The 17,219-nt window shown below is 39.7% G+C and overlaps 1 protein-coding gene across 2 annotated transcripts in view; it reads right to left on the bottom strand.

Moving 5' to 3' along the window:
* The window catches only part of LOC126164812 (methionine synthase reductase-like), a 93,840-nt gene that overhangs the window by 55,865 nt on the left and 20,756 nt on the right, over positions 1-17,219 (bottom strand). For both annotated transcript variants that reach the window (XM_049920269.1, XM_049920270.1), the window contains one exon: positions 3,640-3,882. In XM_049920269.1, the coding sequence (XP_049776226.1) occupies positions 3,640-3,882 (243 nt within the window). The remainder of the gene's footprint in view (positions 1-3,639; positions 3,883-17,219) is intronic.

Raw genomic sequence — 17,219 nt, 5'->3', positions numbered from 1 at the left:
GTCCATATTCTATGAGGTTCTGTTGACAAATGACTCATGACCACTGTCTTGCACAGCAAGGTTCTGTGGTCCACAGCTAATCTCCGAGCTGGAATGGCATTCTCATGAAATAACTTTCCCAATGAGCAGCTGTCACCATGTGTAGGATCCAGGTGCCCATCACCCATGCCTTGCAGATACGTTGCATCCAATGTTGCTCTCATAACATGCACGAAGGAAACAAAATTGCCTGCACACTATGGAGCTCAAAACAATTACTTTCTGACTAAAATAACAAAAGTGCTTGTTAAATTCCTATCCACTGCCAACCTCTTCATCTCAGAGAAGCACTTGCAACCTACGTCCACAATTATTTGTTGGATGTATTGCAATCTCTGTCTTCCTCCATAAGTTTAACCCTCTACAGCTCTCTTTAGTACCATGGAAGTTAAAGATATCCTACCACCTGTCCCTTCTTCTTTTCAGTGTTTTCCACATCTTCTTTTCTTCACTAATTTTGTGGAGAACCTCCTCATTGTATACCTTATCAGTGCACCTAATCTTCAACATTCTTCTGCAGCACCACATCTCAAATCCTTTGATTCTCTTCTGTTCCTGTTTTCCCACAGTCCATGTTTCACTGTCATATAATGCTGTGCTCCAAATGTACATTCTTAGAAATTTCTTCAGCAAATCAAGGACTGTGTTTGATACTAGTACACTTCTCTTGGCCAGGAATGCCCTTTATGCCACAGCTAGTCTGCTTGTTATGTCCTCCTTGTTCCGTCAATCATGGGTTACTTTGCCGTCTAGGTAGCAGAATTCCTTAAATTCATCTACTTCGTGATCACCAATCCTAATGTTATGTTTCTTACTGTTCTCATTTCTGCTTATTCTCATTACTTTTTGTCTTTCTTCTGTTTACTTTCAGTCCATATTCTGTACCCATTGGGCTGTTCATTCTATTCAACAGATTCTGTAATTTATTCTTCTTCACTTTCACTGAGGACAGCAATGTCATCAGCCAATCTTAACAATGATATCCTTTCACCTTGGCTTTTAATCCCAGTCTTGAACCTTTCATTTATTTCTGTCACTGCTTCTTCAATGTATAGTTTGAACAGTAGGGTGTGAAAGACTTCATCCTCATCTTACATCCTTTTTAATCTGAGCACTTTTTCTTGGTCTTCCACTTTTGTTGTTCTGTCTTGGCTCTTGTACATATTGTATATTACCCATCTTTCTCTATATCTTATCCCCATTTTTCTCAGAATTTAAAACATCTTGCAGAATTTGACATTTCAAACTCTTTTTCCAGGTCGATGACATCTATAAATGTGTCTTGATTTTTCTTTAGCCTTGCTTCCATTATCAGTCATAATGTCAGAATTGCCTCTCTTGTGCCGTTACCTTTACTAGAGAGCCAAACTGATGGTCATCGACACATCCTCAATTTTCTTTTCCATTCTTCTGTATATTAGTTTTTTATTATTATTATTGTCAGCAGCTTGAATGCATCAGCTATTAAACTGAGTGTGAGAATTCTCGCACTTGTCAGCTGCTGCACGAATTGTGTGGATGATGTTTTCCCAAAAGTCTGATAGTATATCGATAGATTCACACGTTCTACACACCAATGTAAATAGTCATTTTGTTGCCACTTAGCCAATGATTTTAGAAATTCTAATGGAATGTTATCCATCCCTCCTGCCTCCTAACTTCATCATAAGCCTTCCAAAGCTCTCTAAAATTTTGATTCTAATACCGCATCCCCTATCTCTTCTATACCTACTCCTGCTTCTTCTTATATCACGTCATCAGACAAGTCTTCCCCCTTATATGGCCTTCAACATAATCTTTCTGCCTATCTGCTCTCTCCTCTGAATTGAGCAGTGGAGTTCCCCTTGCACTCTTAATGTCACCACCCTTACTTTTAATTTCATCGAAGGCTGTTTTGACTTTCCTACATGCTGAGTCAGTCCTAACAGTAATTTATTTTTTTGATTTCTTCACATTTTTCATGCAACCATTTTGCTTTAGCTTCCCTGCACTTCTGATTTATTCATTCCTAAATGACTTATTCCTTCTGTATTCCTGAATTTCTCTGAACATGTTTGTACTTCCTTCTCTTATTGGTGAACTGAAGTATTTCTTCTGTTACCCATGGTTGGTTTGCAGTTACCTTATTTATACTTATGTTCTTCTTTCCAACTTCTGCGATTGACATATTTAGAGAAGTCCATTCCTCTTCAACTGAACTGCCTGCTGAGCTATTCCTTATCACAGTGTTTATAGCTTTAGAGAATTTCAAACATAGTTCTTCATTCCTTAGTACTTCCTTATCCCACTTCTTTGCGCCTTGATTCTTCCTAATTAGTCTCAAACTTCAGCTAACTCTTCATCAATATTAAATTGTGATCTGAGTCCATATCTGCTCCTGTGCACACCTTACAACCCGGTATCTGATTTTGGAATCTCTGCCTGACCAGGATTGTAATCCAACTGAAATCTTCCCATATCTCCTGGCCTTTTCCATGTACACCTCCTTCACTTGTGATTCTTGAACAGAATATTCACTATTAATAGCTGAAATTTTATGCAGAACTCAATTAGGCTTTCTCCTCTCTCATTCCTAGCACCAAACCCATATCCTCCCATAACCCTTTCTTCTACTCCTTCCCCTACAACCGCATTCCAGTCCCCCAACGACTATTATATTTTTGTCTCCCTCACATACTTTCTCTATCTCATCATCTTCAGCTTGCTATGACAGAATGCATACTTGGAATATCGTTGTCGGTGATTGTTTGCTGTTGATACTGATGAGAACAACCCTATCACTGAATTTTTCACAGTAACTCACCCTCTGTCCTATCTTCCCATTCATAATGAATTCTACTCTCATTATATCATTTTCTGCTGCTTTTGCTATTACCCTATATTTGTCTGACCAGAATTCCTTGTCTTCTTTCTATTCCACTTCACTGACCCCTACTACATCTAGACTGAATCTTAACATCTCCCTTTGCAGATTTTCTAGTTTCCTATCACCTTCAAATTTCTGACATTCCACATCCCACAACTTGTAGAACGTTATCCTTTCATTGGTTATTCAATCTTTTTCTCACAGTCACCTCCTGGAGACTGGAATGGGAGACTAGTCCAGAATCTTTTGCCAATGGAGAGATCATCATGACACTTCCTGAATTACAGATCACATACATGGACACACATGTGTTTTTAATGCTGTCATTTCCGTTGCCTTCTGATCCTCATGCTGTTGATCATCTGATTCTTCTGCCCTTAGTTTCCCACTCCACAAGCAAGAGTGCCCTGAAACTCTGTCCACTTCTCCACCCTCTTAGCCAAGGCCATCAGCTGAATGGGATGACTTCTTAACCTGGAAATCTTCAGCCACCATTGCTGATGATTTTTATTCACAATTGAAGTGGTGATGGGGTTCAAAACCAGGATCAAGGATGTTTTGATTACTAATCAAAGACCCCACCACTAGACCACAGTTGTTCTTAGAACTCATTTTGGGACAAACAGAAATACAGAGAGAAAAGGGGAGGGGGAGGGGTTATAAGACAATAAAAGTTATAATGTGCATATACATTATGTGAGTGAACGTAAATATTAAAGAACTGTTTAACTTACCTTTTTGGGTAGGCTTCGTATATCTAAACACGTACAGAAAATGTGTTTCAGTGTTGAAACTGATGGTAAATATGGTGGTACAACAAAATTCCTTTCCAGAGAGTCAGTTCTAACAAATATTTTTGCTGGGATATTTGCTTTGTCTCTAACACCCAACAATTCCAACAGCTCCTCTACTTCCTGCACTGGATTTTGTGGAATTACTCCTATTGTATCCCCTGGATGCCAAGACATATTTTCTTCCTGTAAAAAAAAAAAAAACTTCAGTAAATGGCATGAAATAATAGTTACTTGTCCCGGGCTGTTGTTAATATGTTCATATGATAACTTATGGGATTGGAGCAGGGTGACATCGTTGACGACCACTGTCATTTTCAAGGCAAAACTGTCCAACTCAGGTCTCACATTGTTTTTATGCTGAAAATTATTCTGATAAAAATGAACTTTCAGCATTATGCTGAAATTGACTTTAGGATTGTCCCATAAACATCTTACACACTATGCACATCCTAAATATCTTTTTAGGAACAAATGACTATCTGCATTAATTTTAGTTATTTTTTATGCCAGTTATCAGGTGGTTGTGCAGCAAGATTTCAATACACATCTGATATAAGAAAGAAAATACAAGCATCTGAATACATCCCTCACTCTCCCAGAACCAGGAGGAGCTTTCCAGACACCACCTCCATAATTATCCAACCTGCTGTCATCCTACTGCTACCTCAGTGAACCACTTTCCAACCTCCAACCCATAGTGTTCTCCTCATACACCCCTCATAGCATCTAAACCCTGCTTAGCTAAGTTTCCAAAATAACACATCCCCAAAAACTCCATACCAAATCCACAGCCGAAACATTTCCATAACACTGTTGTTAACCTTTCCATCAAAACCCTCAGCTCCAAAGAAGTTTCAGTCTATCTAAAGACGTCACCTTTAGCACCTTTAACTGAACCATGCGTGGCTCATGTTCCCGCCGTCATGTATTTTACACCGTTTTTAACGTACTTCCACCTCACTACGTTAATTAAATTACTACTGTCACTGAGTTGTTGCTTTGCCTGAGCGTGAGCGGCATTAGCAGCGCGTATTGATATATCCCCTCTCGTAGTATCATGATAGAAGGTTGAATACATGGAAGAGCCCTGGAGATACTAAAAGGTATCAGATAGATTATATAATGGTAAGACAGAGATTTAGGAACCAGGTTTTAAATTGTAAGACATTTCCAGGGGCAGATGTGGACTCTGACCACAATCTATTGGTTATGACCTGTAGATTAAAACTGAAGAAACTGCAAAAAGGTGGGAATTTAAGGAGATGGGACCTGGATAAACTGAAAGGACCAGAGGTTGTACAGAGTTTTAGGGAGAGCATAAGGGAACAATTGACAGGAATGGGGGAAAGAAATACAGTAGAAGAAGAATGGGGAGCTCTGAGGGATGAAGTAGTGAAGGCAGCAGAGGATCAAGTAGGTAAAAAGACGAGGGCTAGTAGAAATCCTTGGGTAACAGAAGAAATATTGAATTTAATTGATGAAAGGAGAAAATATAAAAATGCAGTAAATGAAGCAGGCAAAAAGGAATACAAATGTCTCAAAAATGAGATCGACAGGAATTGCAAAATGGCTAAGCAGGGATGGCTAGAGGACAAATGTAAGGATGTAGAGGCTTATCTCACTAGGGGTAAGATAGATACTGCCGACAGGAAAATTAAAGAGACCTTTGGAGATAAGAGAACCACTTGTATGAACATCAAGAGCTCAGATGGAAACCCAGTTCTAAGCAAAGAAGGGAAAGCAGAAAGGTGGAAGGAGTATATAGAGGATCTATACAAGGGCGATGTACTTGAGGACAATATAATGGAAATGGAAGAGGATGTAGATGAAGATGAAATGGGAGATACAATACTGTGTGAAGAGTTTGACAGAGCACTGAAAGACCTGAGTCGAAACAAGGCCCTAGGAGTAGACAACATTTCATTGGAACTACTGACGGCCTTGGGAGAGCCAGTCCTGACAAAACTCTACCATCTGGTGAGCAAGATATATGAGACAAGCGAAATACCCTCAGACTTCAAGAAGAATATAATAATTCCAATCCCAAAGAATGCAGCTGTTGACAGATGTGAAAATTACCGAACAATCAGTTTAATAAGCCACAGCTGCAAAATACTAACACGAATTCTTTACAGACGAATGGAAAAACTAGTAGAAGCCAACCTTGGGGAAGATCAGTTTGGATTCCGTAGAAATACTGGAACACGTGAGGCAATACTGACCTTACAAATTAGCTTAGAAGAAAGATTAAGGAAAGGCAAACTTATGTTTCTAGCATTTGTAGACTTAGAGAAAGCTTTTGACAATGTTGACTGGAATACCCTCTTTCAAATTCTAAAGGTGGCAGGGGTAAAATACAGGGAGCGAAAGGCTATTTACAATTTGTACAGAAACCAGATGGCAGTTATAAGAGTCGAGGGGCATGAAAGGGAAGCAGTGGTGGGGAAGGGAGTGAGACAGGGATGTAGCCTCTCCCCGATGTTATTCAATCTGTATATTGAGCAAGCAGTAAAGGAAACAAAAGAAAAATTCAGTGTAGGTATTAAAATCCACGGAGAAGAAATAAAAACTTTGAGGTTCACCGATGACATTGTAATTCTGTCAGAGACAGCAAAGAAATTGGAAGAGCAGTTGAACGGAATGGATGGTGTCTTGAAGGGAGGATATAAGATGAACATCAACAAAAGCAAAACGAGGATAATGGAATGTAGTCAAATTAAGTCGGGTGATGTTGAGGGTATTAGATTAGGAAATAAGACACTTAAAGTAGTAAAGGAGTTTTGTTATTTGGGGAGCAAAATATCTGATGATGGTCGAAGTAGAGAAGATATAAAATGTAGACTGGCAATGGCAAGGAAAGCGTTTCTGAAGAAGAGGAATTTGTTAACATCGAGTATAGATTTAAGTGTTTGTATGGACTGTAGCCATGTATGGAAGTGAAACATAGACGGTAAATAGTTTGGACAAGAAGAGAATAGAAGCTTTCAAAATGTGGTGCTACAGGAGAATGCTGAAGATTAGATGGGTAGATCACATAACTAATGAGGAAGTATTGAATAGGATTGGGGAGAAGAGAAGTTTGTGGCACAACTTGACCAGAAGAAGGTGTCGGTTGGTAGGACATGTTCTGAGGCATCAAGGGATCACCAATTTAGTATTGGAGGGCAGCGTGGAGGGTAAAAATCGTAGGGGGAGACCAAGAGATGAATACGCTAAGCAGATTCAGAAGGATGTAGGTTGCAGTAGGTACTGGGAGATGAAGAAGCTTGCACAGGATAGAGTAGCATGGAGAGCTGCATCAAACCAGTCTCGGGACTGAAGACCACAACAACAACAACAACTGTATCTTTGCTGGACTGCTATTACTTCCCAGTCGTTGTCTGTCATAAGGGAGTTCAGATAGCGAGTTCGCGTAGCCACGAGTTCGGGCTGTCAGTCAGATGGAACGCGTCTGGAGCACATTCCGGACCTGCCAGTTGGGGAGTTGCAAAGTGGCACTGGTGCAGTCGGGATGGAGCAGTGAGGTCTGCGCCGACAAGACTCGCCCGACCACGGCCGCCACGTATCACTTGAGCTGGGCCACGGTCTCGGTGGATTGTCAGTCGGTTGTCCTACGGCTCACCAATCGTTCACGAGTCGGCTGTGTGTGTGTGCATCGACACCCGATGTGTCTTCATGCGTGCTTAGTTACTGTTGGGTATCGTTCAGGTCTTCATGCAAGTGTTTGTCAGGTTGTGTGTGTACTTGGCGTTATTTCAACTGACGACTATTATACATGCTGTCGGCATTATTAGAGGAGTCACTCGGTTGCTGCGGACCAGGGAAGTTATCTCCGTGCAGTGCAGTCAGCTGGGTCCGCTGGCCGGTCCCTGCGCAGTGTCGGAGCATGTGTGGAGCTGTCCGATCTCTACGAGCTTTGTGGTTCGTCGACCCAGGACGTCAAAGTTGAGTAGTGGTTTCAACTACCCCAGCTACGTCCATCCACGTTGTGGCGGTTCGTTTTGGTAGTTCACTGTTGGGGAGGTTTTTCTGGAGCAAGACCGAGTGTTTCTATTGCTCAAATTTAGCCGCCAAGCGGTCCAATTAACTATATTGGTTCACTACAATTCAATAGCACCAGGAATTTTCTGCCTTGAGGCCGTTAGTTTTCCGGTTACCTGCCCTTGCCACTAACGTAATTTTTAGGCAGTGTCTTTTCCTCACCTGTTGTTGCTGCCCGACATGGTGTGTAGTTTGGGCAGCTCAGTTCACATACGCGTTTGTTTAAGGTAGTAATACTTGTATCTTTTTGGAGCCTTGAATTCTCATTTACTCAGTTGTGGCAAGCAAGTGGTCAGTCAGTCAGTTCGTGACTGTCCCTTGGTTGGGTTCACATGAATTTAGTGTAGTTGGACTCACCACCTGTCTCGCCTAAGTGAACGAGGGCAGACCGATCCACGGGAGACTCCTGAGTGCCGTTCTCTTAATTATCCTCTTGGCAGTGTTAATGTTGTTGTAATTTAAATGTATTTTATATTTTTAATTTGGCAAGGTTAGTTGTGGGGCTTCAGCCCTGGAAACATGTTCTCGGAGTTTCATTCAAGTCCAAACATTATTTTCTTCTGCTCTTGAAAGGTTATTGTAATTTCCTCTGAAATTATTGAGGGCCTTCTGCCATTGGTGTTGCAAAAAGGAAATTTTTAAATTTAATGTATTGTTTTACTGATTGTTGAATATATATATTTCCTTAATTTGCACAATTTGACTTTGCGGCCTTCAGCCGTTTTATTGCATTTGTTTATCTCTTTCTGTGCACCTTGTGGGCCATCAGCCCTGTTAGCATCTTAAAACATTGTGGCTTTCTGCCTTCAGTAATAATATACTATTATATATGGAATTTTGAAGATTTAATCCGGCGGCCTTCAGCCGCTCCGCATGCTAATCTCATATATGTATACAATTTATCTTATTCGCAAATTTGTGTGTCATGTCTTTTCAAAATTGAACTTATTCTAAAGCATCTGTTTGGAGGCCTTCAGCCACGAGGCAAATTTAATTCTTTCAAAAGTGTATTTGTGGATTAAATGATAATAAATACCAATAGTGAAATGAATACAACCGCAACTCCCTTGGCCCTTTCCACAACTCTAATTACCTATTAGCCCTGCGTGATTTAGCGGGCAATGTTTTAACTTTTCCATCAAAACTCTCAGCTCCTAAGAAGTTTCAGTCGTATCTAAAGACATCACCTTTAGTGTGTTTAACGATGCTGGATTTGTCAAAGACCTACTCTTCATCTCCTGATCCCTGCAATGGAACCACTTATTTGCCACCAATCCCTCCAACCAAAGCCAACCTAATTCCAACATTCAACCCTGCCTCTCCCTGGTCATACCACTATCCAACTGTGCTCCCATCCCCCTCCCACCAAACCACCCGCTGGTCACCTCCCGGGAATTCCTTACCTCCAACTTAGCCTTAACATCCTTCCCCTGGTCCCTTCCTCAGGACACCAACCTTTTAGCAGAAGAAAATATAGCTATACACAGCCTCAGAACTAATCCTGACCTAATCGCCTTACATGCAGACAAAGGATCCACCACTGTCATGAATCGTAGTGACTACCTGGCAGAAGGCTTCTGCCCGTTATCTGACTCCTCAACCAATAAACTATGCTAGAGTGATCCCAGAACTGCAACATCTCCCTATCCCCACTTAAAGCCTTAGGCCTTCCCCAGAACCTCTCCTCTGAATCCAATTCTCACTCCTATGACACCCCACACACCCACCTTCTACATGATCCCTAAAACCCATAAAACGCAACAATCCTGTATGCCCCACTGTGGCTCGTTATTGAGCCCCCACTGAAAGAATTTTGGTCATCATTGAGCAACACCTCCAACCAATGGCCTGTTATCTAGCATCTCATGTGAAAGATACCAATCACTTCCTTCACCGACTCTCCACCATCCATACCCCTTTACCTCCTGGAACTGTACTCTTCAGTGTTGATGCCACCTCCATATACAACAACATCCCTCATGCCCATGCTTTTCCACTGTTGAACGTCACCAGACTCAGGACCAAGAGATCCCACCCTCATTCTTTCATAATCTCAACACTTTCTCTCCCATCTGCTTCACCTGGTCCACCTCAACCCAGCGTGCCATCTTCCTAGATGTTGATCACTTCCTCTCTGATGGCTCTATCCACACCTCTGACCACATAAAACTCACACCACCAACCACCAATAGTAGCTGCATTTTGACAGCTGTCATCCCTTTCACACAAAAAAAAAACCTCTCCCATACAGCCTGGCTACCTGGGAACAGCATATCTGCAGTGACAAGACCTCTCTCGCCCTGTATGCTAAGGGTCTCACCAAGGCCTTCACACACAGGCACTATCACCCAGACCTAGTCCGCAAACAGATCTCCCGCACCATTTCCCTTCACAACCCCAATCCTCTCACCATCAAGAATCAGCCACAAAGGAGACACCCAATACCACTATGGACTGGAACAACTGAACCATATCCTTTGCTAGGGCTTTGATTACCTTTTTTGGTAAACATTTTTGGAATACAGTGATCAATAGATTATTATATTTTGACTAAAGTTCAGTCTTGATCACATCATTTATGTTTCAATGACATAGGTAACCGGTTTCGGTTATTTTTACATAACCATCATCAGACCCATGGCTCCCTTAGGATGGTAGGCGGAGCTCTCCTCAGCTGCTACAAAGTGTGTGTATGCAGGACAGACATGTATCGGACGGGTGATCGACACGAGCAGGTATTCACCAAGCCCACCTAAGAAGTTACACAGCCTGTTCAAGGAATAAACACGTCGTACTCTGTGTTACGTGAAAAATTATTGTTGTGAACATCTGAAGCGTGTTCTTTCACTTACTGTCATAAAGTCAGGCCAGTTGTCTTCTTAAACATGGAGAGATTTATAGACTTTATTTATAGAAAGATGATTGTAATAGCTTCTGTCGAACCAGAAGGTGTTGAGCTTACGGGAAATGTTTCAGTGTATGAAAACTGTTATGTGTTATGAAAATACAGTGAGACTGAGTTCAAGGTATTCTTGAGTGTACCGAGTTATTTAAAAGTATAGAAAATTCCTCCAGAGTAACATCAATTCTTCAGAGAAGAAGCTGGGTCGAATATCGCAGCTGGCTATCCTGAAAGAAGATCGGTGAAGCAACTCGAAGTAAGTTCAACAACAAGGGGGAGCGTGAGTCTCGCACAGCAGTACCATGCTCCCACCCTTAATCACCAGAAACCACCAGAGATGGATGGCAAGTCCCCAGATAAACAATGGCCTGACCTCTCAGCAGAAAACAATATGAGAGGCACTAAAATGTGTGTATCACATTTTGGTGTGTTCCCTTATGGAGGAGGGTGCTGAACAACAGTGCCACATTTAGAGATTTGTTAATAGTGTGTTATCTTTACTGGAGGCACTGAAAGAGTTACTCGAGAAGACATCACGGACTCCAGCTTGTTACTTCTTACATCCAACCACTCACCAACCCCTTGATATATTAATGTGTGTTTCAACAGCAAGGCTGCTACTTATCCATTCACCAGTACTTTGTAGACAGACATCCACTCCAGCATTTTTTGGGAGAAAAGAGCTGTGATTGCTTTGGATAGGTTTTTTGATCAACTATTCACACCGGGTATCTAAATACACTAAGAAAATAGCAGCACAACAAAAATTTCATAGTATGAGTATGTCTCATTTGAATTCTATAAGTCTTGATGGCTATATTTAGTCCTATTAGAATTCTCTACAACAAAATCTTCCTTTGCATATCAAAGCTTCTATATTGCTAGGCTACATAATATTTCTTCATTTTCTTCTTCAGTAACTTAATTGTCCAACTTCACCCCGAGATACACTTCAGAAGTACTTCACATAGATGAACATTGTCAAAAAAGGCTCCATCGGTATATAAATTGTGCGACTGACTGTAAACTTTACAACATTTTAAGTGAAATTACTGTCATTTTGGAGTCAAACATGCAATTACCATTTGGATGCTCAATCCACACATAAGTACACTAGCATATTCAATTCTTGTCACTTTCTCTCTTTCAACACTTTCACTTATTTTTGTATACGATGTACTATATTTCATGCTAAAATTTGTTACAGCTAAAATTATTCTTCTTTTAGAAGTATTTGAAATTATGAAATACCTGGCATACTGAAAATTCATATTATTAATTGCATGATCTAATGCTAATTATTAAATTTATGTCTAGACTCATTTATAAAATAATGATATAAATTAGTAAAGATTCTTCTTTTGTCAAGAAAGTTTGTAAAATCTTTTACTTTGTAAACTCTTTGGAATATAGTTAGTAGCGCAGAATGTAAGGAGTAGTGGGCATGCCTCTGATGGAAATACACGATTTTTTAAATTTTGTCCCTAATGGTGTAATTGATGGTTTTCTGAAAATGGAGATTGTGCAGTCAGGGTTATAGAGATAAATGGGATAAAATAAAAGAAAATCGTAGCAAAAGATAGTACTTCATCAATTATTTAGTCTACTTGAACCCATAATGTTAAAAAAAAATTACAGCCTCAAGAATGTACCCCTATATGTGAGAACTGCAGCCTACAACAAGAGAAAATGAAGGTAAGTAAAAAGTTTTTCTTTTGTGTATCTTATGCCTCTTGAAGCTTTTGAAAATAATGAAGAAACTAAGAAAAAATTCAGTGGTGATGTGGGAGGGTAAGATTACAATGTGTTTCAGATAAATCACTTTCAATTGTGATTGGTAGTGGATTTCATTGACATTACCCTTTAGAGAACAGTTACAGAGTTCAACAGCATCCATTATGTTGACAATCCACATGCTGTTAATATCTATACCTTTCCCACAGTTCTAATGGTGCTACATTATACAATCAATGTTACATAAGTGTGTGACGTGTCCTCTTTCATGCACTCGTGTATAGTTCTCTCTGTTTCACCTACAAATGCTTTACCACACCAGTGCACGTCTCTGTGAACCCTTACAGTGGGGAGGGATCAGGTGCACCTAGAACGTGCTGTCCCTTATTCCATGTTGACCCAAAAAATTATTTTTTTTTTATTTATCTAAAGCATGTCTATTCTCAACCCTCTTATTGGATCCACGTTTTGAGGGTCCTACTTGTCAATCTGCCACAGGAACATCACTTGCTTCTCAGCTAGTGGCAAGAACAGCTGCCCAACCACTTGGTTGAAGTTCATAGCTTTCAGTATACTTCTTTATACACTAACATCTACCGATAAGGGAATGTCTTACATCTTTTTCCCAAAAATGAAACTGATATTTGAGTGGGTATAGCATAAAAGAAAAAAACCACAGACACTCCTTTTGACTCAATGGAGTATTTCCATAGAACAGGAGTTTACAAGGAGCTGTGCAAATGTCAAAAGAACATGTAAGTGAAATGTGGAGCACTGCAAAAGAACACAAATGAAGTAGACACCTATAAAAAAATTTAAAATTGCTTGCAGTGGACTAACAAAAGCGCAGTGCTAAAGCACACAAGCACAATGAAAGAAAATTTTAAAAATTCTTCAAGTAGATTGTTACAGACCATAGTGTATTTTGTGTGAGATGCAATTGGTTAAATTAGATTTTCAGGTTTGGTTCCACATTTTTTATAAATTGTGACGCTTGAGGGTTTCCCGACAGACCAGTTGTAAATATGGTTCTTGGGTGAGACATCGGATCATTGTGATAATTCTGCAACATTTCATCGGCGCAACTGACCAACGTCTTCAGCTGCAATGAACTCACTGCTCAGACTGTGACCAAAGCCTCTTATTATGACACTCAGAGAAGAAACTGTGCAGGTGTGAACACGCCAAATTTTGGTGACCAGTAGCGCAAATATGCAGATTGGTGGTGAGAGAGACCGCTGTGCCACTCTGTAGTGTTTCGAGAATTTCGGTGTAAATTCTAGAACCACTCAGCCTTCTACCGTATCAAACAAATGATATTTTAGAAGTGAGTGTGGGATGATAGAATCCTACTTACTGCACATCACATGTTTGTGTGTGCAGGCTTCAAATTCAGTCGCGACAAGAATGTAGACGCAGTGATCAAACGGCAATGACAAGTACTTGTCGGGCAATCCATGGATGTTTTAGTGAAAGTGTGCGGAAGAACCATGGAGCTTCTATGTTGTTCTGTGCTAATTGTGTCAATGACCATTGTTATAATAACGAGAACAGTTGAGAAGGTACTCTTGAGAAAAACTTTTGCCTTATCATTGTTGAAGAGCAGACGTGTGTTATATGGTTCATGCTGAGATTGGATATGGTGTTTAAGACAACTTTCTCTTATAAGTAAATTAGTTGGTTCTAATGTTTGGAGACACGGGAGTCTTATGAAGCAGTACATTTTTATATGAAGATTAAGATTTGTAATATGTCTGAAGTTCAAATATATGTCGTTAGTTGAAGTAAATGAAATTGGTACGTTTACTTATTTTTATAACTAGAGAGAGTCTTAAGAAATTCCTGTACCTAGCAGCATACTTCGGAGAAGAAAGTGTATGAGAGTTTGCAGCAGCAGGCTAACCAGCAAGGGAAGTCGACCGAGCATGTCAAGTACGTTATCTCGTAAAGGAAGTTGAAGTTAGTATATTTACTTCGCACTTAAATCATCATCCAAAGCTGACACAGTGTGGCAACCAGTGAGAAAGGACTGAATAAACAGGAATTCTAAGACCAAAAAATGAGGAAAGAGGTTGTTGTATGTTGCCATAGCAACTAGACCAAATATGACAAAGAATTTACTCCGAGACAACAGAACATGCTCAAGTATTTAAAGGAGCAAAATTTTGAATTGATAAATAGAGAAGAAGATCCCAGTGTGTTTCTCTAAGAAGAAATGCGTCTAGCACACTTCGGTTATGAAGATCCGGTGAAGGGAGTGTAGAGCTCTCACACACACATAGGGGGTACACAGAAGCGGAAACCAACACCCGGCACTGCTGGTACCAGTTTCTGTTCACCGGTGCTGACCTGCCTCCACATATGCTCACTGATGCAACGCAGATTCTCTGCCAGGTGAGTGTAAAACAGAACTTTATTGTTTTAGGACAAGGTGATACAAACTGTTCAGTGAAGTTTGTTAGTGTAGTTACCATACTTAAAGTTAGGTAAATGCTTACAAGATCAAAAGCTTGCATACGACAAGTTGAGGAAACTCAAGAAGCAGCTATGGCTATGAAAGTTAGTAAGGAAGTGCCTGACCGGTGTGAGTTAGTAAATTTAATCAAAACTCAAAATGCGAATCTAAGTGAAAAACTAGAATGAGCAAATTCTCAATTAAATGCCCAAACAACAAATTTTAGTAATCTATGCAAAGGCATGGATGCTTTAAAGACTGAATTTGATGCCTTAAAGTAGAAAATAATTTGAAATTAGATTTAAAGACTGAATTGACTAGTTCCTTGACTATTCATGTGAATCAAATGTTTACTGACTTCAGCCAGAAACAGAATGATAATTTTCAGAATTTGATAAAAAGGTTAGAACTGAATATTGAAGACAAATATACTAGTGTAGAATCGGAGCTTCCAGGATAATTTAATGCTAATGATTCAATCGGAAATTACAGGTGTTAATACACAAGTAGATAATGTGGAAAGGAACTTCAAAGAAAAATTAGCGAACTCTGATATCATAAATATAAGTAGTTTGGAGGAACAGGTTGAAGCAAAAAAAGTTACCGAGAGAGTAACATCCAGAAACCTATCTCCTATTTTATCTTCTGAACTTAATGATACCAGGAAAGGTATAGATGACCTGTGGAAAGAATTCAAGCTTATCCAGGATAAAGTAGAGAAAAGGGTAACTTCATCTAATTTGGTAAAGTATTAACTAGTGAAGTGATGACTGATCTACAATGGGGGGCTAATTCAGGGTTACCCACACAATTCCCCAAATTTAAGCCGATGGAGATGTACATCCAACCCATTTCTTGAAAAGGTTTAACCAAGCTTTGCCAAAAAATTTGGAAGACTCTAAAAAGAATGAATTTGCTGTGGGTTACCTTCAGGGAGAAGCCTCAGAATGGGGAACTGTGAATATTGAGAATTTTTCTTCTTGGGGAGACTTCCAAAAGAAATTTAAAGAGAAATATGGTCTGCCAGTGCACAGGAAATGTTCATATCAAATCCATGGGACCTTGGCGGAGTCATATATTCCCCCAGGGATGTTAACATTCTGAGTTAACGGGCGGAGTGACGACCGTTGGCTCTCAAGTTGTTTTTGATGTTTCTTCTAGAATAGTTTTCCTGCACTGAATTCCTCTAAAATCTTAAAACTATTCTGCATCTATACTTAACATTTTAAACTATCCTATAATCATTGTTTTTAGAAAACTAGATATGACTACAATATAAAGAAAACTTAGGAGAATCACAGAATAAGAAAAAAGTGATATAGAGATAAAATAAAATGAATAGAGTATTATATTTATGGATAATATAATGTGAGGTGAATAATTGCACAATTGTGATAGCATAGTGTATAAATTTTCTATTTTTTATAGAGTATTTTATACCTTTTATGAATCCTACCTACTGCAAGTCACATGTTTGTATGTGCAGGTTTCAAATTCAATCACGAGAAGAATGTAGACACGGTAATCGAACGGTAATGACAAGTACTTGTCAGGCAATCCGTGGAAATTTTAGTGAAAGTGCACACAATAGCCGTGGAGCTTCTATGTTATTCTGTGCTAATTGTGTCAGTGACCATTGTTATAATAACGAGAACAGCTGAGAAGGTACTCTTGAGAAAAACTTTTGCCTTAGCCTTGTTGATGGTTCATGTTGAGACTGGACATGGTGTCTAAGCCAACTTTCTCTTATATATCTTATAACTAAATGTTTCCCTGAGACATTAAAGTTTCTTTTTATTATCATCTATGATAATGATCAAAGCTGACCAAATGAATTAAAATTTGTGCTGTAGCCGGGACTCGAACCCAGGTCTTCTTGCTTGCTTGGCAGAAATGCTAATCATTACACCACCACAGTGCATTGGTCAACACTGCTGCACGAACTACCTAAGCTAAGTGTCCTCCCCAACACAAACTTCAATTCATTTTTCCCTTACATATTGTCACTACTGCCAGGGCTCTCCGATATCTCCGATATTGGCAAGCATCCCAGCATTGGACGTAATGGGATGTCCTTGTACTACTGGTGATCATACAGATCTTATCTTGTTAAGCAAATTAGTCAAGCTGCGAATTTCTCTTATATGTAAATTAGTTTGTTTCTAACGTTTGGAAACACAAGAGGCTTACGAAGCAGTATATATTTATATGAAGAGTGAGATTTGTAATATGTCTGAAGTTCAAATATACGTTGTTAGTTGAAGCAAATGAAATTTTTATAAGTAGAGAGAGTCTTAAGAAATCCCTGTACCTAGCAGCATACTACTGAGAAGAAAGTGAAAGTGAGTTTGTAGCTGCAGGCTAACCAGCAAGAAAAGTTGGCCGAGC

This window comes from Schistocerca cancellata, chromosome 1 (genome assembly GCF_023864275.1).
Source record: "Schistocerca cancellata isolate TAMUIC-IGC-003103 chromosome 1, iqSchCanc2.1, whole genome shotgun sequence".
NCBI lineage: Eukaryota > Metazoa > Arthropoda > Insecta > Orthoptera > Acrididae > Schistocerca > Schistocerca cancellata.
This window is presented reverse-complemented; position numbering and strand designations above follow the sequence as displayed.